Source organism: Lagopus muta, chromosome 5 (genome assembly GCF_023343835.1).
Source record: "Lagopus muta isolate bLagMut1 chromosome 5, bLagMut1 primary, whole genome shotgun sequence".
Taxonomy (NCBI): Eukaryota; Metazoa; Chordata; class Aves; order Galliformes; family Phasianidae; genus Lagopus; species Lagopus muta.
This window is the reverse complement of record NC_064437.1, coordinates 33,456,620-33,483,431: the sequence shown is the minus strand read 5'-3', so window position 1 is coordinate 33,483,431 and position 26,812 is coordinate 33,456,620. Positions and strand designations below refer to the sequence as shown.

The 26,812-nt window shown below is 42.8% G+C and overlaps 1 protein-coding gene across 2 annotated transcripts in view; it reads left to right on the top strand.

Moving 5' to 3' along the window:
* IPMK (inositol polyphosphate multikinase) overlaps window positions 1-10,483 on the top strand; it is a 32,751-nt gene extending 22,268 nt beyond the window's left edge. The window contains exons 4-7 of one of the 2 annotated variants that reach the window (XR_007377044.1): window positions 2,725-2,897; window positions 6,460-6,541; window positions 7,470-8,192; window positions 8,994-10,483. Coding sequence is in view for 1 of the 2 variants with exons in the window: in XM_048945056.1 (XP_048801013.1) it covers window positions 2,725-2,897; window positions 6,460-6,541; window positions 7,470-8,104 (890 nt within the window). In the remaining variant the exon portion in view is untranslated. Of the gene's footprint in view, window positions 1-2,724; window positions 2,898-6,459; window positions 6,542-7,469 lie in introns of both variants that reach the window. The other variant, XM_048945056.1, reaches the window with a different exon arrangement.
* Window positions 10,484-26,812: the final 16,329 nt, after the last annotated feature.

The following is a 26,812-nucleotide window of genomic DNA, read 5'->3' as shown; positions in this document are numbered from 1 at the left end:
GATTTAGGGTTAGTTGACTGTAGATACCGAATGCAATGAAAAATAGAGCCCTTCCCACAAGACAGAAAGCTTTTTAAGCATGGGGGTGTGCACTGAGCAGATGGAGCTGAATCCTAACTGAGCTAGCAGCTAGCTAAAGATGAACCCTTGAATTATAATTCCAGCGTATGTGTGAGAGAGGAGTCATTTCTGAATAATACGCAGGCTTTTCCAAGTAATCAGTATTTCCCAGGGTTAGTGTTAGCTCCAAAGTTATTTTAGTGCTTAATTTTTTAAAAATAGTCGTTATGTTTTTAGCAGCTCTTAGGGGGATACTCTAGCTTAACAGCCCTGAAATGGAAGGAGGAATAAAAAGTTAAATATCTTGAGAGATGCTGAATTTTGGTGCAGTGTGCTTAAAAAGAAGAATTTGGGCAAGTGGAGCTGATGACAAACTCCCATGAGATTTTCTGCGTGCCTTTGGTGAAAGGAGCTCAATGGAAACACGTTTTGCAGGACTTTGTATACACGGACTTCAGGATTGATGAAACAGCATGGAGATAACCTGAGTCGTTTGTGGTAACCTACACTTCTTATAGTTTGATAAGTTTGAGTCTGGAGCAGCTCCCAGTGTAACGTCTGGAGTCAGAACAGAAGGGCTGCAGGCAGTTTGAGGTGTTCTTGTATCCCCTGCCCCTATCCCATGCCCTATCTCTGGCTCTGTGCTTTGGAGAGCTAAGTTCTGAAAACCTTGCATTTCATTTTGTTGCTGTTTCCTGAATTGATTTAGAGTGTTGGCACAGGTGTATTGGATCCAGTAATGCAAGTAATAAGCAAAAAGGGCAGGTGTGAAGGATGATGCTTACATAAGTACAGTTCTAGTTGTAATAATGAAGAGGTGAGAGGTTGTATGGACACTCCTGCATTTCAGCAGTGGTTCTCATAAGCCTGAAAAAAGCATTGATGCTATCTGGCTGAATATGACCTGCACATTAAAACTTGGAATAGAAGAATTGTCCAGGTGATACAGTGCGCTCCCTGTCAGGGAGAGTATTGGTCTCCTGGCTCCTTAGGAGCATCTAATGAGCAAATGTTGTGTTTGTTTGCGGCCTGTGGCTACTGCAAGTTAAACCTGAGTTGTTTTGGCCTCTGTATCCCTGTGGTTACAGTTAACAGACCTGTTACATGGGTGAGCTGGTCAGTAACTAAGCTATTTGCTGTGGATATACATTGATTCTGTAGCCCTAAGGATGTGGAAAAGTAATGTAAGTCCAGGCAGTGAGTTAGTACAAGGCTGGGTTTTTACAATAGTATATTGATTTAACCGAGTTTTTTGTGCATGGTTATACATTTAAAAACATGCTTAGTCCCATTTATAGACAGAGAAGTATCTAGGGATTAAATGGAATCTATTTCTCAGATTGATGCTTGTGTGCTTTGGGGAATTGGATCGTTTCATCATCATGATAATGGCGTAAAAATTGAAGCTCTAAATAGAACTTATTAAAGTAATAAACGCCAATTTCATTCATTATCCTTAAGAAGGAGCTTCTGCCTACTGAGTGGGAATGGAACGTTGTTGGTTCCCTTTTTCTGGACTCCATCTTGTTTGTTACCTATCTGTACAGTTGTGAAATCAAAGCACTTTGTCCCTCTTTACTCTTTATATTTTAACAGCAGAGTTTCTGGCTTTCTTGTGTGATCCCATTTTAGATTATTCTAAAGGAATGGAGAAGAAGACAGTGTTCATGTGCATTCAGATCTCATTAATGCAGAAAACCCCCAACAACAATAACAAAAAGCTCGTGGGATAGTCAGCACTGAGAAGAAAAATGGATGTTTCCGTAAAGTTTGTGGGTGATAAAAGCTGGCTTTCAGAAGCTGATATGAAGAAGGAGAAGGGCGTTGATGCTCTGTCTTGTCTTAGCACATGGGGTGCCCTGGCAATGGCTGGAGACCCATGCAAGCTTTCTGCCTGCAAATTGAATGCAGTCACTGGAAGAATTGGCTTTCCTGCTGTGCTTTGATAATCAGTGACATAAATCATGTTGGAAAACCTCTTACCCATGTTGGAGAAAAACATAAACCTGTTTGACCAGGTCTTCAGCACTGATTTAAGTCTTCAGGTGCTCCGAGGGATTGGGGGTTTTTGATTCTGCCTCCTCTCCCCCCCCCCAGGGCCTGGGGAAATGGTTTAGAGGCAGCTAGGGTGTGAGGAGCATTCTCCTCAATAGGTGTGCTCTGAGGGGGGAGGAAAAAAGAAAAATGAGTGCATTTCTGCCTTTCCAGAGAGGCACTGTGGAACATTGGTTCTTTTCAAAATGACAAAACAAACAAAAAAATCAGGCAACCAGGGAGTTGAATTCTAGCCTTCTCACACATAAAAAGAGATCACCATCTCTACTGCAGAGACTGTTTGTATGTGCTTGTTAATGTGATTTAAAATATGCTAATGGCTTAATAAAAGGTACTCATGAGTTTCATCCGGGCAGTAATTTGAATTTGAGTGCTAGGCTAGCACACTTAAATTATACGATATTTTCTGAACCAGAAGGCATTTAGGATTTAATGCTAACAGAGTTTGTGGCTGCCAGCGGCCGTGGCTTAGGCTGTGTTCGGAGGCAAGCCCCGACATCACACGAGTCCTTTGACTGTTCTCCCTGCTGCACAGAAACTCAGCAGAAACTATTTTGCTGCTTCTTTTGCTTTGACCCACCGCTAACCCAGGTTTTGTTTTTCTAACAGATACGTATCTGAAACTGGAAGACGTGACCCGTAAATTTAATAAGCCGTGCATAATGGATGTAAAAATAGGGCAGAAAAGTTATGATCCGTATGCTTCAGCAGAGAAGATCCAGCAGCAGGTCAGCAAGTACCCACTGATGGAAGAGATTGGCTTCCTGGTACTCGGCATGAGGGTGAGAACTTGCTTTGGTTTCAAATTCAGCTTGTGCTCTGGCCTGTTGTCCAATACCAGATACAGCAGCTAGTTTACCTGGCAAGTGACAATATCTGGAGTTCTGTGTAAATAAAGTGTTATCTGAGTGTGTTGGTGGGAGTGACATCAAATGTCCTGTGAAGTATGTTTGAAAACACTGCTCTCCTTTGTTGTAAATAGCTGCTTACATTCTGCACAGAGCAAAGCTTTGCATCCAAAGAAAACACCTTGGACGCAAGCAACAAATGTCAGCATGAGGTTACTGGGAGATGGTTGAGGACCCTTAGAGGCCCACAGTAACTCTGTTACGTTTCCTTGTGTTTTACATGTGAAGAATGATGAAGATTCAGTGTTTGTGTCTTGGCTGCTCTAAAGCTTAAACATAAAAGCTGTACAAAATGTTTTTGAGTTGGTAACACGGATGTGTTAATGTCAGTAATTAATTTCTGATGCAGTGCATTTGAAGTATTTTTTTTCTGCCTCAACTGACACAGGATGACTTTGGTTTTGACATTGAAACTAGATGACCATTATGGTCCTTTTCAACCCAGGCCATTCTGTGATTCTGTGACTTGAGGTTTGTTGCTGTTCTCACATAGATGCAGCCAGGGCTTCTCGAGCTCTGCACCAGCAAACAGAAATGGCTGAAGTCTTAGATAAGGCTCTGCATCGCTCAGATAGCAACAGCACCTAGATTGCACCATTGTCTGAAATAATTCTAATATCTCTGTAATGTTTTTCAGTTAATTGCCTAGGCTCCCAGCCGTAACTCTGTCTTGAGATAAGCTTTTACAGCTATAAATTATAGTGGTCATGAGTAGTAATTATGTAAGCCTATGAGAGAGAACGTGGGAGTCAAGTAAAAAACCAGTCCAACAGTCTAGATCGAGAGGAAAGGCTGAAGATTACAGCTTTGGATTTGGCTTATATCATTACATAACCTTCCTTATCACATCTGTACAGCAGCGTACTTCACGTTCCCTGTGTCTTCACGTAAAATAAATGCTTGCATCTATGTTATTTGTGCTTGTAACTGTTGTTTGCAACGTGCTCATTTATTGGTAAGTCTGTCCTGTTGCAGCAAATTCATCTGATTCTCTTATTAAAACCCTCTTTATAATGATGATTTTCCCATGCACTGCAGTTTTCCATCCGGTGTTTAACTAGATGAGATTTGTCATGTGAATTTAGAACCAAATTGTGTGCTGAAGTCAGTTTCCAGAAAGATTTCAGAAGCTTCCTCCTCCCCTCACACAGCACTTAGCAAAGCGCGTGCTGACAAATAAGGGCTTTTCTTTGCTTAGCTTGCCTCCTTCTGGTTGTGGGGTGCTCTCTGCCTGCTTGCTTTCCTTTTGCAAGATTCAGGCTATAATGTGAAAACCTTCCTGTCCAGGTGCTGTCTGCCCATCACAGTGTATGTGCTAGGTAAGGGATGCTGGTGTTTGCTGGACAGAATGTGGTGTAGCACAATCCAGAATGTAGAGATCTTAGTTGTAGTCTCTTCATTATTTTGAATATATGGGGTTACTTGTTATATTTCTATTTCAGAAAAGCTGTGAAGTGAGAGAGCCAGCAAAAATAAAATATAGAAAAGAAATGCAGTTATCTTCGTTTTTTAATGTGTGAGTCATAAAAACTGTCATGAAGAAAGATACAAGCAAAAATGCGTTAGTTTTTTGTTGTAATAAACACCATGTGAGGAAACAAGCCAAGTGCAGGTTGAGAAAGACCAAAAAGAATCTTCCTTGCTAGTTAATTACCGGGATTGCTCGACAAACTGCCTATACAGACTAACAACTAACAGGTAGAAAAAATTAACATGGTAACGTGCTGGATTCCAGTTGTGCTTATGCAGAAAACTCAGTTAAGTGCTTGTAGGCACGTGGAGGAGCACGTGTGCTGCCCTCTTCTCTACTGGTGAGGATGTTCAGGGTCACGCAGGAGTTTTCTTGAAGGTGTTGCTTGGTGGGTCGCATAAAGAGTTTTCTTTGTCTCGTGCTGTGCAGTGAGACTTGTATGAATGCAGACCAAACATGTAATGAGCTATGGCAGGTGGACAAGAAATGAGATTTTTCCTGTCTAATAGTTTCTTGGCTGCTGCTGAGGTTACAGATGAGTTACTTGACTTGTCATCGCTTTGACAGAAATGGGCTAGTGCAGGCAGTTGCAACAACAAGGATACAGAAGAAAAGTGCTTTGAAGGCAAGTATCCTTTTGGAAAGGGTGAGCAGCAGATGAGCAGCAGTGACGATGTGAGTGAAGCATGGTGCAGCAAGAAGCTTAGCACCTCGTGAGCTGCTCAGCCTTCTCTCCTCCATCTCTGTTTCTGGGGGGTAGGTGAGGATCCAGAAGGGGCTGCACACTGAACTTGGGTTCCTGTTCTCTGCTTTCAGCACAGGGATGAATGTATTGATGTTTCTGCATGGTTTTCCAGGAATGGCTCAGGCAGCCTCTTCTGTACTGCTGAGAAAAGGCTTTGAGGGGAATGAGGAGACAGCTCTTTGCTTAATGTGGGGAATAGTTTCATCATTACTTAAATATGCTGTCCTTCAGTGCCGTCGTCCTGAAGAAAAAACTGCCTAAGAGCTGCAACCAGGTCTCTGGGTAACCAGGGGTGTCTTGACTGCTCGCTTATTCATGAGATAGTTAAATATGTGCGATGTGGGGTTGGTAGTTTGTGCAGAGCGGGGTTTGAGGCCTGCGTTTTCATACTGGGGCTGTGTAGGGCTGGGTGGTCTGAGTGAGCGCCAGGCAGAAAGCTTCTGCCAGAGTTATTGCTGCCAATAGGAATTGTCTGCGCTCTCATAAACAAGTCAGTCTTCGGCGTGGCTGGCTGGCACGCCTCTACAATGGAAATTATTTTGGGTAGAGAGAAAATGTGTCTCTGCAGAAAGCACTTTTGAATTAAGTTGTTAAGCTTGTGCAATTCCTGATATGGACAAAGCTGTGCCCGTGTGAGCTGCCTTCCTGCCAGGCAAGTAGCAAGCACTGGGTGCTGCCATGCTTTACTTCGTGTAACCTCACTCACACCCTGAGCCCTCATTGCACATGTGCGTCGTGTTGCTGGGCCCTCCTGGGCACATCACAGCATTGCTTGCTGTTTTACATGTTGCAGTATATGTTTCTATAGTTTTAAGAACTGAAAAACACTAGCAGTGAGTTCCTCTGAGTGTGCTCAGTCTGACTGATGGAATCCTTGTAGTAACGCTGCTAGGAACATGGTGGTTTCAGGTCTTAGCACTGATTTGCAAGGCATGTGCTGTGCAAAATGCTTCCTGCTATGAACAGGTTGATCTGTTTTTAGCCGATACAATGATGTCTTTCTGATGCCAGAAAATATAAAAGTTGTAGCTTAAAACCCCAAGATGTGCAGCGATGTTGTGTAGAGCACTAGAGGGCAGTGCTGACTTACCTAAGTAGCTGTTCAGCTACTGGAGGGATGGATGGGGCCGGAAAGCATCACCTGTGTGAGAGGTGTCTCCTAGCTCTGCAGAAAACCATGGTTGCTCTGAAGTACATACTTGCCTTTTTGTTCCCTGCAGGTTTACCATGTCTCTTCTGACAGCTACGAGACGCAAAACCAGCACTACGGGAGGAGCTTGACAAAGGAAACAGTGAAGGATGGTAAGGGAGTGTGTGTGCCAGAATTTAGTACTCTTGGCTATTATTGTTGTGATTTTAGAACTGTATGTAAAAGTAGTCTGTGTGCCCCCATGGTAAAAATCCCGCTTTCTCCTGTCCCAGATGGGTCTGAGGCTGCCTCCTCTGTCCCTTGAATCAATCGCTGTTGACCCAAAGTTAAGTTGGCTGTAACAGCTGTGTGTCTCAAAGGAATTTTGTCATCACATGCCTTTCACTACTGATAAGGGAGTAGTTGTGGTAGAACAGAACTTCCTTGCAGGTTTGAGGTTTGATAGTGTAATGAGGTAGAAATCCCTTAGAGGCATTTATGTTTTTAATTTGCTTTGTATTATCTCTGATTGTATTCTGTGAATAAACACTGTCTTTTAGATTAAAAATACATCTTTCTCTGACCTCCTCAGTTAAATCTGTCCTTACTTCGCTCAAGACTAACGAGAAATAAAAGTGCTGCCCTCATATGGCTGTTTAGTGATAAATATTTCCAGCTAGTCATTAACTGGCATCTGGGACAGAAGGAAAACAGACAAGCCCTTAGAGCTGGTACTGACTTGTCAGTTCTGCTACTCATGATAAACAAACTGCTTCAGCTTGTTTATTCCTGAAGAGTTCAGTGGGTCCCTGCCCAACACGGCTGGGTTGCTTGCTTTAAATGACATGGGGAGCAGGAACCTTGTTTATCTGCAGTTTGGTATGTTGATTCGCTGGATTCCTGTGCAATCCAACACCAACCTGTATTTCTGTAAGGTGTACTGAGTTCTTTGGTTTGGTTCTGATTTGTTTAGTAATTGTGCTTGAAACTCAACTCTGCCTTTTTTTCATAGGAGAGTTATTCTTATCCTCAGATGTTGAACAGCATTTGATTTCTTTTCCAGAGATGAAAATAATCCTCAAAAATGTCTATTTCTTGTAGGCGTCTCCAAGTTCTTCCACAACGGGTACTGCTTGAGAAAAGATGCAATCGCTGCCAGCATTCAGAAGATTGAAAAGATTTTGAAGTGGTTTGAGGGCCAAAAGCAGCTCAACTTCTATGCGAGCTCCTTGCTGTTTGTTTATGAGGGCTCAAGTCAGGCCCCAAGCGTGCGGCTGAGCGACGTCACCTTGGCGGAGAAGAGAGGAGTGCCCAGAGGACTGTTATCAGGTGGAGACATACTGGAGTATAATAACAATATTCATGTCATAAGTTCTACAGAGAATGGGAAAATTGAGGCCTCTGTCAGTAAAGGCTTGTCCAAATTTTATGCACTTCACAAAAAGGCATACTCAAAGAGGCACCACAGCCAGATCTCTCTAAAAGTTGAAAGCTTGGAACAAGACAACATGTGGAAAAGCAGCACTTGCATTGCACAGGAGCATCTGAATGGGAACGTTATACCGCAACTGGAAAAAGTTTTCTGTCACATGCCAGCAGAGATCAAGGAAAGTGCAAACGTGGAAGTCCGAATGATAGATTTTGCTCACGTGTTTCCCAGCAACACAAAGGATGAGGGCTACGTTTATGGTCTGAAAAATTTAATCACAGTACTTAAAAATATTTTGGATAACTAGATTCTTTGCTATGGTTTTTACTGGGGGCCAACGATAAAGAAGAGCAACAACGTGAAGAATTTCTGCACTTGTAATGCTGTATAACTGGGTTTGTATTGTTCTACTATATCTAATTTGTCTTTGTACTTTTGGTAGAAGGGTTTAACTTTTTATAATCTCACTCAGGAAAATAAATGATAGCGAACCGGGGAGTGTGAAAGGGTGAAGATACTTGTGATTGAGCAAGATAGTAAATTAGCAGGGTGAAGTGAGTGTGGTTGGCTTAAATCCAAGCAGCACTATTGTACAATAGGCAAGGGTTGTGTTAGTTCCCATATGGACTTGAACTTAGATAACGTTTTCCCACTTAGCCTTGACACTGAGCCATATCTCCATTAACAGGTCTTTAAAAAACAGACTGAAAACTGTGCAGTACAGGACTGACATCCTCAGTACTGCCCTCTTGTGTTTACTACATTGGAATAACTGGAGTTAACCCTACTTGGAGAGAAATCCCATTTAGATTCAGTTGTCTGACCCAGGAACCAGCGTATCCAAAAGCATTTCTGGATGTAGCAGGTGGCAGTGCTGTGCTTTTGCACTGCTGTGCTTCCCCTTCTGGTGGCTGTTTGTAGCTGATGGTCATTGCAGACAAGCTGCAGAGTTATTTGTGTGAGGTGCTAAGAAAATGCTGGACTAAACTGTGGTAACAGGCTTAAGCTGCACAACTGCTAGAGAGACTTTGTTTTGAGAAAGAGTGAAGAAAAAAAAAAAGAAATGAATGTGAGATATTCCAGGAGATAATTTGGTTTAGGAGAGAAAGTCTATCTATTAATGGAGTGTGTGATGTTGCAACTAAGGGAAATGCTCTTTTGTTCTGATGGTCCTTTTTCAAAAACATTGCTTCTAGAAGCAAATTAACTGAATGGAGAGACGAAGCATTTGGCTAAGCATACAGAGATGTCCTCAAGCTGTTTGCCACTTGTGTTTTTGCAAGAAGCAATTCAGATTTCCACTGCCATGGAGCACCAGCTGGGAGCAACGCCGCGAGGGGCCGTGTGCTGCCAAAAGCCAGCACAGCCCGGAGCAGCCCAATAAACCCTGAGCTCAAGCCATCTTCATTTATTTTTTTTATTCATTTTATTTTATTTTTTCCCCCACTTGGCATACAGACAACTTGTACGATTTGAAAACTGTCCCACTTCCTTCTTGATTTTTCTTTTTTGTCCTCCCCACGGGAACAAATAAGAGAGGCTTTCATGTAGAATGAGATTGGGATGGTGGTGTGTCTCCTCTCTGTACTTTGCACATGGCTGTCCTAATGTGCACATAAAGGCAGCTATACCAAAGTGATGATGGAGACGTCACGCCAGGTATAAAGACAGATTTTAATGCTTTAAGCAAGCCCCACAAGTCAAACTTTCTAGAATGGATTTAGTCCTTGGAAACATGAATCTTTTAAATGTGGGCTCGACGTGACGGTGTGGCCTTGCTGCTCTCTCTGTATGATGTTCTGCACTGTGTTTGTGTCCTTACAAGTTCTTGTTTTGACATCTTGGTTTCTTTTTTTGAACAAACGCGCTGCTTTAAATGAAGTTGAAGCTAAAGCTCCATTTTAGATCCTGGGTTAATTGGAAAGAAACAGGGTATTGTGTAGAAATAATGTGACTTGTAACATTTTTTTAAATGTCAGAGGTAACACTGGCCAATACATGGAAGAATCAAGACAGCAAGGTGATGATTTTGAAGGACGGGGAGGATGCTTGCAGGATGGGCAGTAAAATTGTCTTAACATTTTCCTGCAAGTTTTGGTGATGGCAGAGGGGAAAATATGGGGATGATCAAGTGTTTCTTCCAGATAGTATTTCCATTGCATCGTGTATCTGATGTGTTCCCAACTCTCTGTGGACTAATTTAGCCATATTCTAGAAAGAATTTGTGGTTTTGTTGGCTTTAATGCTGGTTTCTGTATTATGGTTTAGATGTTTTATCCCATGAACAGTCAACACTACGGTAGGCTAGGCTGGTAGTAGCCGTGTAACTTTAATCTCACAATGCTTTAATAGAAAATACAGGGAAAAACCTTTATACTCCTGATTTTTTTTTTTTTTTTTCCTCTGTAATTCATCTCTACTGGATTTGAATCCATTTTTGTGCCAGAGAAATTGGACATCTGCCTCAAAGGAGTCAGTTATTGAAAGTGATCTAAATGCTCTCAGTGTAAGCGTGTTCTCCTGTCTCTGCGTTAAGATAAATGTCTTCAGTGTTTGAATGCTCTTTAAGTATTGATTGTTGTGTTGACTATGGCAGTGTTTGTAATGCACCTGGAATATTGTTAAACTGTCAGATTATTTTGAATAAAAAAAGTAAAATAATTTTATCAGGGTTTTTTTTTTTTTTCAGTTATTATGGATGTATTTCTGTTAATTTAAAGCATAGCTCGAGAGATAACAGCATTTTTAATTGGAAGTTGTATAAATAAAGCTTGCTGTAGAGGTGTTTTGGCATAGTACCAAATGTGAGTTTAAACCCACAGTGGTGTTCTATTGCTGTTGTTCTTGCACACTTCAGATTTGGTGTATGTAGTGTCTTGTATCTGCTCAGATCGGATTGTTTTTGGTAGCAGTTGGAGCTGTGTGCACAGAAGTGATAGGAAAATGCAACCTTAGCACTAAACATCCTCATTGCCACTGAGCTCCCTCCATGCCAGTGACACCTCTTGTTTGTTGTCCGTGCGACACGGACAGGACTGGCGACAGATCTGTGGTCGTGTCCACAGGCTCTTGTGTATTTCTGTCCAACAGAACTGAAAGCAGGTCCCTTCCCCAGGCTGCTGTGCAATTCGAGTGCTGCCATCGCTGATGAAAGCTGTCTGTTTTCATTCTAAGCAATAAGAGATTGATGGAGTAGAATCAACTGTGAGAAGGGAAGATTCGTCTAAGTGTCATCGTTCATGTGTTCTCTAAGAATATACTTTTTCTGAAGACTTTCTACATAGGTGACGATGAGAACTGTGCATAGGATTTTAGGCTCCTTAGGCATTACCTAAGGAGAGTTTGAATTGTATGCATTTTTATTTAAAAAAAAAGCATTTACATATATGCTATTTTTTGGATATGGGTGGAATTTGCTGCATAAATTACATTGGAAAATTCTTACACCATTATGAAACGTTGGAAACATTTTAACCAAATCACTGTAAGAACAAAAATGGAGACTTTACGTATATGTGTGATTTACTTTGAACTTGTACCATTTTCTGTTTCTCTGCTGTCATGCGTAGTCAGGCTGTTCTTTTCTGTAACTCACTTTTGTGGAGGATTTTTCAAGTCTCAGTCAGTAGATAAGGAATTAGCTAATTCCCTTTAGTCTCATTCACAGAGTGCACGTGGGTTTGTTCTTAAAAGGAATTTCAGTGTGTTATTCCTCTGGAGCCCCGAGAGAACCATTCCCCACCTGCAAAGAGCTCCTGATGGGATGAGTGTGGGCCATGCAGGGCCAAGAGTGGGACTCGTCACACGTAGCAGCAAAGGGAAGGCATGACCTGCTCTGCCACATCACCACTGGCATTTACAGCCTGAACTAGAAACCTTTGCCACTGTTTTTTCGCTTCACGGTGTGAAGTATTGTCAAGTACAAGAAGATGGCAGTAGGCTAGAGACTCGTGCCTGCTGTTCCAAGTTCAGTTGTTTGTTCTCTCCCCCATGGCTTTTTCTATAAAGCTTTCCTTTGGAGTGCCTTCTTGAGCCCTGGGATCATGGGTGACCTCCTGTAGCATCTTTGTGGAGTGATTTAAAACAAGACTACTGCCCCGTCACTGCTCTTAAAAGTGCAGATATTGAGAAACACCATTAAAATGCCTCAGATAATGTGGGAAACGCTATTTCCCTTTTGTCCTTGTTAGCATGGAAAAGTAGGAGTGACATTTTAGCACAGAACGTGCTTGGATTAGAGAGTGGGTTGTAGGATTTGTGAAATTTGCTTGCGTGTGTGAATATACTGGGGGCAAGGTGAGTGACTGCCAGGCTGGGCACGACTTTTTTACTGCAATCAGTGCTGGGGTTTGGTTTAAGAAGGGAACATGGGGAGCGTGCTGCCTTCAGTGTGTTTGAGGCCATCTGCAAGTGAAAGCTGCAGAACAGGTTGTCTACAGAAGGGCAAACGTAATTGTTTGCAAGGGGAAAAATGAAAAAAAGCTAAGGCAGAAACAGACTTCAGGAAACATCTTCTACCTTGGTCTTGTTTGATGGAGATGGGCCCCATGTATTTGGAATTTAATTTCTGTGTGTTGTGCGACATTCAACAGAAAATAGTCCCTGAGATCAAAGGTACTTCAAGAAAATAAAACGCCTTAGTTTGGATTGTGCACATTGGCTCAAAACAAAACAAAACAAAAAAAGCTTTTTTTTTCTGAATAAAATAACTCAAGTGACTTATGAACTGACTTCTCAACATATGTATTGCACCTGACTACGATGAAACCAGAGTGCACAAAGGCACTTTATGCTCTGGGAACTGTACTGGAAGATAAACGAAAGCATGTGAAATTGCACCTGATGCTGTGTCGTTAATTGTTTTTAAAATCTAAAGTTCTACATTTATTATGCTTGATGGATGAATGTATCGAGTCTGGTCTCAGTTTCTTTGGTTGAAGAGTCTAATGCCGTCACTCCGACTCCTCTGATTTTTGTGTTGGACTGTGATTTCATTTGCTATCATTGCCATTATTGGTCTGCAGGGGGTATTGTTAATATTACATGTCTTCGTTTTATAGAATATTGTTCTATGCTATCTACCAACTTTTGTAATTTAATTCTAATTGATACTTAGGGTAATTCTAATAGCTGTATATTTGGCAAAATATTAAAATTTTCTGCAAGTGACTTGCAAGAAGAATTGGTTTCTTTTCAATATAGGAAGGCCATTGAGAAAGTGTTTTCTTGGATGTACCCACAGTGACTGATTCCTCTTTCTTGATCCGCTTTCCTACGTGCTGTGTGTGTACATTGGATCTAATAGATTTGGGTTAGCGCCGTGCTGTGGCACCCATTGCCATTGGTTGTTGGGAATATCTGCCTTAGTACCTAAGAGTTGTCACTTAACATGGGATGACTCTCTAAATGAGCAAGAAAAACAGAAATTTTTAGAAATTTGGGGCAGTTCAGGCCGTGGTGAGTGAGTAAGAAGTGGCTGTTTTACTCCAGAGGAATAAAACCTCAAGTTTACCTTTTATGTTTGATTGAAAGCAGTTAAAAACTCCCACGTTACGCAGCTTTAGGCTGGCTTGATTTTCTTCTTGTCCTTGGAAAAGAGGGCAAATAATCAGCAAAAGAAACAGAGATGGTAATGGGGAGAAGCTCCACCTCATCTTTGTGCTGTGGATTGTAAGAGCAAGAGCACGTGGGTTGTCCTCAGAGGGCCTAATCTGAGCTGAGTGTGAGATGGAAATGAGTCAGGGATTCAAAGCAGGCAGATCCTTGCTGCGCATCACAGGGCCACGATTGTGAAAATGAAACGGTCTGTGGGTGGAACTTTCCACATGAGCCATAGGGGATGGGGCAGTAGTGCTGTTTGCCTTCTGTCTGATAGCAGAATTCACAGGAAGGAATTTGCTGCCTGTGTCAGGGCAGTTATTGCTTTGCAGATGTGAAAAACAAGTGAGTCAACTGATGGGTGTTGTGGCCGTAATTATATTTGAACAGTTGGTGCCAATTAATAGTATTTTCCAGCTAAGGGATACTTGCAGACAATGACTGCTAGTTATTCTGGAATATAGAACACAGTGCTCTGACTTCACACTATCCCTTTGTGTAAACTAATTAAATTGTTTGTGCAGGATACCAGTGGGGGAAGAGACAGGAAAATAAATCTGTGGGCACACAGCTGATTTCTGCTGAGGTTATAACCCTTTATTGTCTCTGAAAGGATATCACAGTTCCTCGTATCAAGGGGCTATGAAGAGGCATCAGTATGCAACACTTCTGCAATGCTATAAGAAGCCATGCTGGAAAACACACACAGGTACAGGAGAGGGATGGCGTACGCTGTTGATTACAGACTCTTGGTGGCTGAGGAAGGGGAGCAGGGTTGGTAGAGAGCCACTAAAAAGGCTTAACTTAACATCAGACATTGAATCTCCTGTGGCCAATCTTCTATCTCTGCACAAGATTTTAGGGTAAGTGTCATCCAGAACAGGAACTGTAAAATATCTGCTGTCAGGATGTATTTTCCTTTAGTTGTTGTTACGTTTAGTTTGTCTCTCAGCAGAGTGAATGCTACCTATATGCTGTGCAGAGTACCTGAAGGGCATCTGGCAGCCTGCTGCCCTGCCTGTACCCACTGCTGGCAGCAGGGACATGAGAGCTGCATCCAGCTCATGCTTGGACTGATGAAGTGTAAGGAGAAATGGAGTGCAGCCCATTTTCCTACAGCTATGTAAGCTTTGCAGCATGGCTAGCAATAAAGACTTGATTTTGTTAGCAAATGGACTGGATATAAATTGAGCAAGCAAATGGGAACCTATCAAATATATACTGTGCCAAAGTAGCAATTTTTCAAAATTGCTTTATAAAAGAAAAGCCAGAAACAAGCCAGGAAGTGCTACCGTGAAAATACTGACTTCTTGGACTTTGGTCAACACAAACCTTTCATTCTCAAATACTGGGGCTCTGCAACAGGAGCAAAGTCTGCTTTGGGATGTTTTGGCATTCTCTTCATGGACAAAAGCCATTCCTATGGTCTCCAGCTCCTCCAATACCCGTTTGTGTAACTCAGTGGGCATGAGAGGTAATTCTAGGAGCTCATCACGTTTAGTAGCAATCAAAAGCTCTTGGTAATTTGTATCGAACAAATAGAGATCCAAGTAGAAAACAGCATTGAGCTACTGTGTAAGTATGTAAGAGCAATGGGTTTCCTTTTGCTTGAATGTTCTGTTTTCAAAATACTGGCAGAAAGCAGAGCTGGATGGACCCTCGTGCAGTCACACACCTTCTCTTTAGGTCTTACCCCATTTAAAGCTGTGGTGTCTCAGCTGGGGATGCTGCATCTCCCAGGATCCTGCTCAGCTCATCTCTCTGCTCTTGTGTTTCTGCAGGTAGACTAAGTAGACTAAGTGGCTTCTCCATATCACTGCTCTAATCCACCTGTTGGGAAGAAAAATAAAATATTTTTATTCTGTAAAGCACTCTGAGGTGCTCTGGGATATAGGCAGTTGGATTGACTACCAGAGACCTTTTCCAGTACTAGGCACAAGCTTAAGTAATGACTGTTAATAGTGCAAGCTTCAGAAGGAAGAATAACGTTGAGAAATGACAGCGTGGCCTCAGCCTTCCTGCTTTCTTCTCTTAAACCTGATATTGACTTAACTTGTGTATTAGACCCATATTTTTAAGTTTAATGGGGAAAGGTAAAAGTTTTCATCAGCTCAACTGATCTTGTGGTCTGTAGAAGGAAAATGAAAGCAATAAAATGGAAGAAGAGCAACGCGGGCATCAAAGCAGCAGTAATGGTAAGTCTGGGTCAACAGATGTATTTTTATGAGCTTGTGATTATCACAGCAAATTAGAAAAATGGGCTGCATTACCGAGAGACCATGAGCTGGGTCCTTTGCACAAGTGCTTCTCTTTGTGCTTGTGTTGTAAAACAAATGAAACCAAAATCATGACCCGTGTGCATACTTCCCATTAAACCAGTTATTCTTAAAGCTAATCAAAACAAAGATAGCTAGATTCTGGGGACTGATCCAATCCTGGCAGCTCACACAGGTTTTAGTAGGGACTTTTGGCTGCTCCCCATGGGGCTTTTTGCCTGTGGCCTAAAATATTTCAATTGAAAATAATTCTAAAGCATTTTTCATAGTTAGTGTTTTGTGTGGTTCCTTCAGCTGCCCTGTGAGATGGCCTCAAACCAGTGCTGTGTTTACTGGGGCAGGGAGTGATGGAGTTGTCCTGTGTGCTTCCCTTGGGTTACAGCAGAGATCTGGTTAAACAAAGACAACATTTTGGATATCAGTCACCAGTCCACGATTCCCAAACAGATTTAGATTTTAAAATTAAGATCTGGGATGGCTATGCTACCTTGCAAATTCAGATAGCTAAAAAGAGATCTTCTGGAAGCCAGAAAAATGAATATAGGATGTGGCAGCTTCTCCATGGGGGAAACCCTGTGGCCTTTGAGTGAGATGTGAATGAGAACAAAGTCCCCAAATCCTCCGTGCATCCTCACAAGGTGAGGGAGGGGAATGCTGCAGCCTCTGGACACGTTTGGCAGATGGGATGTGGCACAGATCCCAGATTTTGCTTCCGATTGAGCCTTCATCCTCTCAGCCCTCCAGATGAAACTCCTTAATCAGTTTCTTGAGTAAACTGGCCCTCCAAAGCAGCTTAGAGATGAGTCGATAACCAGCTGCATTGCCAGGGTCAAGAAAGAAAGGATTCTGTGCAGGAGGGCACCAGCAGTGATTTCTCTTGGCCCTGAGGATGGCAGCAGTGATTGCTGTTAGCGGCAGGCACAGCTGTGCGGTGGGAATTCAACCACAAACCTCACCAGAGCACCTGAGAGCATTGCATTAACCTGTTGGTGTACTGAAAATGAAGGAAATGGCCATTTTCATCAAAATCTCGTTATTGATTTAATACTGTAATCGTTGGTGGGAGAGCTTCATCCAGACAGCATAGAACGGGTTCATGAAAGGCAGGTTGTGCTTGACCAACCTCATCTCCTTCCATGACTGGGTGACCAGTCTGGTAGATAAAGGAAGGGCTGTTGATGTAGTCTTCCTAGACTTCAGCAAAGCCTTTGACACGGTCTCTCACAGCCTTCTTCTGGGGAAACTGGCTGCCCGTGGCCTGGACAGGTCATACCCTTCTTTGGGTAAGGAACTGGCTGGAGGGCTGTGCTCAGTGGGTAGTGGTGAATGAAGTCCAGCTGGCAACCCGTTTCAAGTGGTGTCCCCCAGGGGTTGGTACTGGGGCTCATCTTGTTTAATATCTTTATTGATGACCTAGATTAGGGGATTGAGTACACCCTCAGTAAGTTTGCAGATGACACCAAGCTGGGAGGTGGTGTTGATCTGCCTGAGGGTAGGGCGGCCCTTCAGAGGGATTTAGGCTGGATCACTGGGCTGAGGTGAATGGGATGAGGTTCAACAAGGCCAAGTGCCGGGTCCTGCACTTTGGGCACAACAACCCCATGCAGTGTTATAGGCTTGCGTATGAGTGGCTGGGTGAATGTGAAAAAGAGAAGGACCTGGGGATGTTGGTTGATGCTCGCTGAACATGAACCGACAGTGTGCCCAGGTGGCCAAGAAGGCCAACAGCATCCTGGCCTGTGTTAGAAATAGTGTGGCCAGCAGGAGCAGGGAGGTGATCATCCCCCTGTAGTCAACACTGGTGAGGCCTCACCTCGAGTACCGTGTTCAGTTTTGGGCCCCCTCACTACAAAAAAGACCCTTCCCTTCCCTTCCCTTCCCTTCCCTTCCCTTCCCTTCCCTTCCCTTCCCTTCCCTTCCCTTCCCTTCCCTTCCCTTCCCTTCCCTTCCCTTCCCGGCTGCTGTGTCTGCAGTCCTGATACCTCCTCCTGCTTCCCCATGGGCCACTTTGTCCTTGTCTTTTGCTTTCAGTCCCATACAATTGAGCTGTTGCCACTCTGACACGTGCACCGTTACGACATATGTGGTAATTTTTATGGAAAAGAAGCTCCCAGACAGCATTCTGATCTCACTTTTATGATGTGAAGCATGCTGACATCATAATGTTCCTCCTTCACTGAAGGAGGAACAGTAGTGTCTCCCATGAGTCACTGTGGGCCAAGCAGTACACCTGTAGGAATGATCACTTGTCCAAAATCTCAATGGAACAAAACTTTTTGGTGTGGAGGAGCCAGATCTGATCTGAATTCATTCCAAAGTGATCAGGTTTTCTAGATTTTGTCCAGTTGTTTTGGGGAATGGCTACCTTGGCGTCAGGATAAAGAGCAGTAATGTGTGCTTGTAACTGGCTACTGGCTGTTACTCCATGAGATAGAAAGCAGTAGCAGGGCAATATCAAGGCTAGCAAGGATGCTAGAGATGCAAAAATGCTCTCAAAGTGAGTGCTGTAACTCCTACGCAGGGTGTGACACCTGGGAAGGCCCTGCCTTTGGTTCTGAAATATCTTAAAACCTCCTTCTAGCATTATCTCAGATCTAGTTTTGACCCTCGGGGGCTGAAATTGAAAGAGCTGCATTTGCAGAGATCAGTTCAATGCTAACAAACAGCAGTGTAGCACTAGATGTCAGTAGTGCTTTGCTAGTTTCTGTGTCCAACCATAAAGGCTTTATTTGCTGCTGGCCTGAGGTGCACAGATGTGCTCTCCTTGCTGCATGTTTCACAGGTTTAACATGCTCAAATACGTTGTCCTTCAGAATTGCATTTTCTCTTTCGTTGGTGTCCTTGGTGAATGGCCATGTTGGGTTACTGACTCGCACAAATGATGCATTTTGTCATTTCAGTACATTATATATGGCTGTTCTCATTCATTAATCTATAAAAATGAAGTTGATTTTAGGCTTATAATCTGGCAAACGTGACTCTTGTTGGAGCTGCTTATTGAAACTCAGATGTGAAAGCTTCAAAAGTGCTTCAAACACTTTCAAAGAACCCCTTTCTATAGAGATACTCCTTGTCTGAAAGCTCTGGGCCAGCTGTGTGCCTTTATTAAACTCAAACCAGATCCTCTGTCAGATGGATGCTTTAATGAAGCGTCTTAACTCAGGAGAGCACACATTGAAAGGAAGTAGCATAATTGGCTGAAGGACTTGGCGTTCTGTCTTATGGAATACTGTAAGCAGGAGATGTCTTCATGGTGTTCCTGGGCTGTTCTCCAGCTCACACCAAATAAAAAGTACCGTAGCTGATGTTAGGACAGAAGCCAAGTTATACTGCTGCTGCTTGCTTCCCTAATGAATATCTGATACGTTAACATTAAAACTTATCAAACCAAACCTTCTTTACTGAAGAGTTCCTGGAGGTTGTAGTTGTTTCTCAGGGGAAAAATGATGTAGTTATTCCATCTGTATCAAATAGTTACGCTGCTCAGCTTTCAGGAGAAAGAGAAAAATCTAGGTATTTCCTCTGCTGCTTATTTTCTTTTAATTAATTTCTGGGATTTTTAAAATGGTGTTTCTGTGTACCAGGCTTGCTTTGCTCTTCTGGGTAGGTTAATTTCTGTGTTTACTTTTGGAGGGCATCCTTTGTGTTCTGTAAAGAAGTGTGAAAAATCATTAGAATGTGTGTGGTGTCTTAGCACGATGAAGTACTGTTGGCTGCAGTCTGAGCCTAAAGAGTGATTAATTCAGGGGTGGGTACTGCCCATTTATGAAGACTTAGAAAACTTTGTAAGAGAATAATTAATTCACATGAACGTGATGCAAAGCGGTGGGTAAATTTCAGTTATTATTTTTTTTAATTTACTTATGAATGGATTATGTATCAAATAATATTAAGAAAGTATGCTCAGCTGGTTGTATTACAGGAGCTGCTATCTGTAGGGGAATTGTTAGGTGATGGCTTGAACTGGTGATCGAGCACCTGGTGAAGGGCTGAGGCCTGCCCAGGGAGCTCAGGCAGATTGCTTGCACCTGTGCTCCCCAGGTGACCAGAAGGTCTGGGCTCTATGACTCTATGATTCTATGCTATGACTCACAGTAGGGCCCCCCAGGGCTCATCTGAGGGCCACCCACTGAAGGGAGAGCATCGCTTGGGCTGCTTGGGAGGAGTGCTGTGCGGCCAGAGATCCACGTTACCAGTTGGGTGAGTTCAGCTCTTCTTTCTGTATATGATAATAAAAATATATAGAGAATATAAAATGCCATGTTGTTCATGGAGATAATGTTAGAAGTATACTTCTTTTTGTATTGGAGATGAGTTGGAGAACAAGTTGGTACTATGGGTATCTTGTGTAACTCCGTAACTCAGAGTGGGTTAAACCACTCTCAAAACATCCTCAAGTAAAATATTGCACTTGCTATAATCTTATTATCCCTTTAGTGCATTTCCTACTGCTAACTGATGGTTTTCTTCTCATACTGAGGAAATGGGATGCATTGTATGATGAGGCAAGAATGGAATAGGCATAAGTTCTTCGAAAAACCCTTGTGTTGGTGCTGGAACGTGGAAGGGGATTGACTCCCATTTTGTGTATAACTTCCTCTTCCCCCATAAGGGTTAAATGGTGAAATCAAATCTGATGAAGTTTGCTTTGGTACTGTGCTAATGACTTCCAGAATTAGTCCTAGGGCCTGCCTGCTATTTCTGAGCACAGCTCCCTTGCCTGTGCCCCATTCCTCCTGTTCTGTTGTACAGTTTCTGGTGGGCTTTCCCATAGTCACACCAGAATCAATCTGGGTGTGCTACCTTCATTCAGCAACAACGTCAGCCTGCTGTTAACACTACTTTGGCTGCTATGAGGATAAAAAGAGTTTTAAGACCTTCTGCCAGCTAATGACCTAGAAGTAGTTATATAGAAGAGAGGCATCTATCCTCAAAGGGAGAAATGAATTTGAGGGAGAAGGAATGAACTGTGCTATGAGAATTTTTTTGGTTTGGAATGAGGCTGCAAAGAGGTTAGTGACGCATAGATGGTGGCAGGTTTTCTCCCTGGCTTTGCTGCTGACTTCCCATCTCTCTTCTCCTCTCATCTTCTACCTTATGTAGTTAGTATTCCTTTGTATTGGGGCCAGCCTGCCCAAAGGCACGTGTTCATCCCTGGCCTCAGCCAGAGACTGCAGGCACATTTGTCTTAGAAATAAATGGCATATAAAATGCACAGGAAAGGTGTGGGGGCTATGATGAAGGTGATGCTCTTCAGTGTTTTTTTCTTTTTTAATAAGCTGGCAGCAGCTTTCTGCATGTAAAGAATTATTATTTTGCAAAGCAACTTGCTGTGCAGGGGGAGAGTGAAGAACAGAGGCAAGAGAAATTTGGAAGAGGTTCATTAGTAGCATAACGTCTAGCAAAGGAGTGTTTGGGAGTCAGTCCAGCAGTAAGAGCCAAACAAGTATTATCCAGGAGGGCTGTGGGGCTGTGCTAATGAAGCATCTGATGAATGGCTATCTCAATTCACTGTGCTGCAGCACCTGTGAGTGAAGGCAGGTGAGGAAAGGCTCAATTGTAAAATATGCTGTTTTTTATAGTTTCAGATCTGCTACTTTTGCTAGATAAGAGTGAAAAAGGTAGCAATCTCCACAGTGCTGGATGGGTATAACCAAGCCTGGCTGCATTGTAGACAAAAGATAACTAGGTATGTCATCAGGTGATGCTGCTCCAAGGCCAAGTGGTATTGCTTTGCCTTGAGCTTGGAAGAGTCAAAATCAGCCCAAAAAAAACAAGCACAGATCCTTGTGCTGAAACCCAGGCTGCTCAGTTAGCAGTCATCTGCTGTTTGTTACCAACCCTTTCCTGCTGTGGGATCTTGAGACTTAAAAGCCGTTTTACTGTTGGGGTCTCTCTGTACAACAGAACAGACTGCCTGTAAAGCACAGAGCAGCCTTTTTGACAGCTACTGTAGGAAAAATTACTAGGAAATGTAGCCTGAGGGGCTGAGTGCTCAGGGAGTTCTTTTGTAGCAGTGTTATTTCCAGAATAAAGCTATTAATTTTGCCTCCTGACTCTACTTGTGTTCACTAGGCAGATTCTGTGCCTTGAAATGTGTCTTCTTAACTAAGAAAAGGATAAGAAAGGTCAGTGGGGGAAATGTGAGAAAAACGAGGAAAAATACACCAGGTAGAGAGGGAGAGGGGAGATGGTGCTTAGGTGGTAGAGCCACCTGTTTTCAACCTGAGGTGGTTGTGCTGGGGACTGGTTGGGAAGTGGGGAGCAGCAGGAAAATGAACACGAGCAGTGCAGCAGCTGAGGTGGTCAGGGTGGAAATCTCACAGTGAAGCCCATGATGCAGGAGATGACAGTGGATGGAAACATCTCCCTGCCTGGGGGCGAAGAAGGAAAACCTGCACTGGGAGTGAGCAGGAGAGATGACCAGCTTTTTCCACTCTAGCAAATAATTATTGGGCTGAGTTCTTAATTCTCACCTTTTCATGAACTGACTGAGAGATGTGAAAGGGTTGTGCGGGATTTGCCATGGCACCTGCTGTTGATTAGCAGGGAAATGCAGTCCTGTGCCTGCCCCTGTGGGCTTCACCTGCTGATTCTGAGTCAGTCTGTGTGGTGGTGTATTAAGGAAAGGCCATGTGCTATGCCTTTGTGTGGGCTTGCTTTTTTTTTTCCTTGTTGTCTTTCTGCCTTTTTTTTTTTTTTTAATCAGTGTGGAAATGTGGGCAGCAATCTGTGTAGGAAAACTGTAACCAAAAGCAATGGAATTATTTTCACCCAGAGGGTGGTGAGGCACTGGAACAGGTTGCCCAAGGAGGTTGTGGATGCCCCACCCCTGGAGGCATTCAAGGCCAGGCTGGATGTGGCTCTGGGCAGCCTGGTCTGCTGGTTGGCAACCCTGCACATAGCAGGGGGTTGGAACCAGATGAGCATTGTGGTCCTTTTCAACCCAGGCCATTCTAGAATTCTATTTTAAGATTTGTTTCTTGAACTTCACAGCAAGGTTATAGCTTCAGGGTCTGAATCCAGCTGGTTTTCATTTTAGGGGTGAACTTGTGGCTTTAAAGCCATTACTGCAAGCATGGAGATAGCAGGTTTTGCTCTACAGGCTGGAGAGAATTATAGAAAATCCTCTGAACTGGTACTTGGCAAACAATGCCACAAACAGCGCTGAATGTGTGCTGTGTGTGTATTATGTGTGTTATTAGGGATTCGTCTGCTATTCACTTAAATATGCCACGATCTTAACACAAAATGATTTTTTTAGGGAGAAGCTCTTGCAAGTGTAGGGATTAGCAGCAGCACTGTCCTTGCTGTAGCTGGGATAGGAGGGCATGCCCTTAAGCTGCTTACTCAACCTCTATCCCCATGCCTCGTGGTTGCAGGACTGCTAACAGGAAGGTTTATTTTTTTTTTTTTTCCCAAAGACCAAATGTTTAGCTTTAATATAATGATAATAAACTATGCCTGCAAGACTTGAAGGGTTCCCTAAAAAGTATTGTGGTCTAAAGAAAATGAACTCCCTAACTGGATTGTATTAAGTTTAGGATGTTGTGAAACAGCATTGAGATTTCTAAGTGTAATTTGGGATTGTTGCATTGCTCACCAGTAGTGACCTCAAGACATGTTTATACCAAGGCTTCACCAGGTAGCTGGAGAGTCACTGGGCATTAAATGTAAGCTGAAGTGTTACATTTTATATAATAATTAAACTGTGGCAGTCTGGAATGTGTTTGTCAGAATTTCCTGTTTTGTTTCAGTATTATGAACCTGTCATGCTTGTAGGCTAGTTACCTGTTAACAGACATCATAGTTAACAGATCAGATTTAGCTGAGTCTGTTACACATCCACTGCTGCTTTTTAATACAATGTGGAATCCTGTCTGCACATGAAATGCAGAGAGAGATTGAATCCAAAATTATAGGGTGGCCCTCTAGAGAGAAGTGAAATTGGTCTTTCCTCTACCAGATGTTTATTATAAACCTGAGTCTATCAAAAGCAGTAAAAATGCTTCCTGAACAACATGCATCAGATGCATGCATTGTTGTACTTAATGTTTGTACCCCTTTGGGGACCTGTTGGGTTTGAGGTTGTTAGTGTCCTGGGAGTGTTGCAGCATGGGTCTCATCTGTAGTGTTATTTGTCACTTGGAGCTGGTGCTAGTGGATGTGAAATATCTGTTTTTGGTCTTAAAATTCTTGTTGGGGGGGGGGGGATGATAGCAAGATGTTACCTTGCAGGCAATCTCACATGGTTCCTTAGGAACTTGAATACATACAGTACCTCCTGCTTCTGCAGTGTGTTTTGCCTTGGTTTGCAGTCTGTCTGTACCTTAGTGCCTGTAGCATTAGGCCTGCGGACTATCACGTGCCACTTAATGGAAGGAATAATATCAGGGAATCTGTCTTCAGTTCTGCAGAACATAGGGCTTGTAGCTGTAAGAAGAAGAACTACAATCGAGCATTTAATGAGATATTTAAAGGCAGCAACTAGTCAACTATTTGGTTGTCCTGGGTGCATTGCTTTGCTTGTTTTCTGACATCCTTGCTTTGTTGGCCACTTTGTGTGGTTGGTGTTGATTTGGTGCTGCTTTTGGTTATAGGAAGTGAGAGTCCTGTGCAACCATATGCTTTTGGAGGGTTCAGACCTGCTTTAGACCATATGCTGTGGTTTCTGCTGGGGTACATGCGTTCCCCTCTGTTCCTGTGCAGAGATTTGGTGTAGGCAGCTAATAGAGAACTCTCTTTATGTTTGAAATGCATCCTTGAAGAGCCATTTTCAAACTGCAAATTGACATTGGCTTTACACTGCTTAGAAGCCACTGATGTATGTGCCATATATGCTTTGTCCTTATCACACCTTGCCTGAATCTTGCACGGGTTAGTTAGAAAGCTCTTGAAATTCCAGTTTTGTGCTTATCTGCCTTAAACTAATATAACTGTTTCTCCCACCCTTCAGAACATGCCAATGACAATGCCCCTCAATGCCTCTTAGAGCAAAATTGAGGATGTATAAATGCCAGTTGTAGAATCATAGAATCCATAGAGTTGGAAGGGACCTAAACAATCAGAGAAGAAATTCAGGAACCAAATGCACAGTGGAGATGGGAATAAGAACATTAGCTACTTTATTTCTTTGTTTTAACCAACACAGAAAGCTGCATGTTGATGCTGTGGTATTAAGACAGAGCTTTATTTGTAGGATGCTTTCCTGCAGGACCCACTGACATCTGAACTCATCTCAAAAATTTAGGATCCTGCTTTGGGGGCAGTCCTGGTTTTAGAACTATTTCTCTTGGTGGAGTGCTGAAAGGTGAAACCTGAGGCTGAAGCACTGTTACGCAGCATAGCTCATTGGATTTCCTTCAGTGATGACTTCAATGAATATTATTTATTACAGATTTTTTCGAGGTAGGGGACAGCAGAGAATCCTTCGTTCGTCTTTTCCACCTATAGTGGTTGTAGAAGGAGTCTCAGATGAGAAGTGTCAGGGCTTCCTTGTTCCATGCTGCATATAAGGGAGAGCAGCGGGTAATGAGAAGCATACTGAGGAACTGATGACTGGCAGAACAATTAATCTGTAAGGAGGTAATAATGACGGGGACGGACGTTTTGACATTGCAGATGTGACAAATCAAGAGAAACTGGTTTTGAAAAGAAGTGATTTGTGTCAAATGGACTCCATGCATCTGCCTTAGTGTAAGAAGGGTGTGCAGGAGCGTCGTGTCATGTCAGCAGACCTCAGTACTGTCTGGTCTCATTTTGTTAGCTTTTATGAGAGCCTGTTAAAATAATGGAGAGCAAGAATGATCTCCCTGGAAGCAGAGATGGCTGCTGAACACTAATTTTTTCTTAATGCCCTATATGAAAGAGAGCTTAATATTAAAGCAAAGCAAAAAGTCAATTGAAAATCCTTGTAAAATTAATTGTGCTGAACTTATTAGCATTGTACTTTGGCTGAATAGTATATGTTTTTCTTTATTTCCAGCCACAGGCGTTGTCTGTTTCAGCTTGCTTTCCTCAAGGCGTTTATTGGTTAGCTCAGCAGAGGTGTTAGCAGAGCTGAAGTGGAGGGGATCTAATCAGGAACGAGGGGGCTGAGCTGCCAGGATGTGCTTCAGGAGTGCTCCTGGACTGCTGAGCAATGAAGTAAATCAGCAGAGAAAGTGAACTGGCATTTTGCTGATAGTCTGGCTGATGTTTTCAGGGACTGGTCAGTTTTTCTACAGCGGAACTCCTAGTTCAGCCCATTCATTCTGTTGCATAAACAGAAGCCATTGCACTGAGCTTCAGGAATGGGTGTTTGATAAAAGCACGTTAAAAAGAGTTGCATTTGATTTTCAGGCCCCAGGGGCTGAGAATATACATATTCCTTGGGCAGTTCCCAACTGCTTCTGTCATCATCTTGTGGACAGAGCTGCCACCCCCAAGAGGAGATAAAGGTCCTGTGGTTCTTCCACAGGACCTTTGAGAGCTTCTGCAGAGGTGTTGGCAGTTCCCATCTGAAGTGCTACCCTTGTGTGTTGCCAAAAAAAGCCCTGAAAACAACCAAAAACTTCTCAGTGCAATTTTTCTTTGCCAAACAAACTGAGCAATTAACCCAGCAACTTTGCCTTTCAAAATATTCACAAAGGTAGAGTCAAAGAAAACACTTGTTAAGAAGGCACACAAAATGATCAGGTTCTGATCTGTTTTTATAGGTGCTCACAGGACGTAAAAGAAAAAGGCAGTGTTGCTCTGAAGGGACACAGGAATGAGAAACAGAGGGGCTTTGTGTGACACTAGATGGTGCTCCATATCCGTGTGGTTGTGCCTTGTGGCAATCCTCTTAATTCTTTTGGCCTTATTTAAGTCTTTTTAATCTAAATCAGGTTTAGTTGTGTTCAGGAAGGACAGTGTTTGTTGTTCTGGGAAATATCATAGGTAGAATTCCAGCTTAAATACTCATGCAGAAGATTGACAGGTAATAGGATATACTTCAAATATTTTTTGAATATTAACTGACTTCACTGGGTGACAGTGAAGCTAACTGAGCAATATATCCACTTTATAGATCATTAAATTAAAGCACAGTTAGATTTATTGACTGCTGGAAGTCATGCAGCGAGGCAGTGGCAGGGCTGGGAATAAAACCCAGTAGTGCT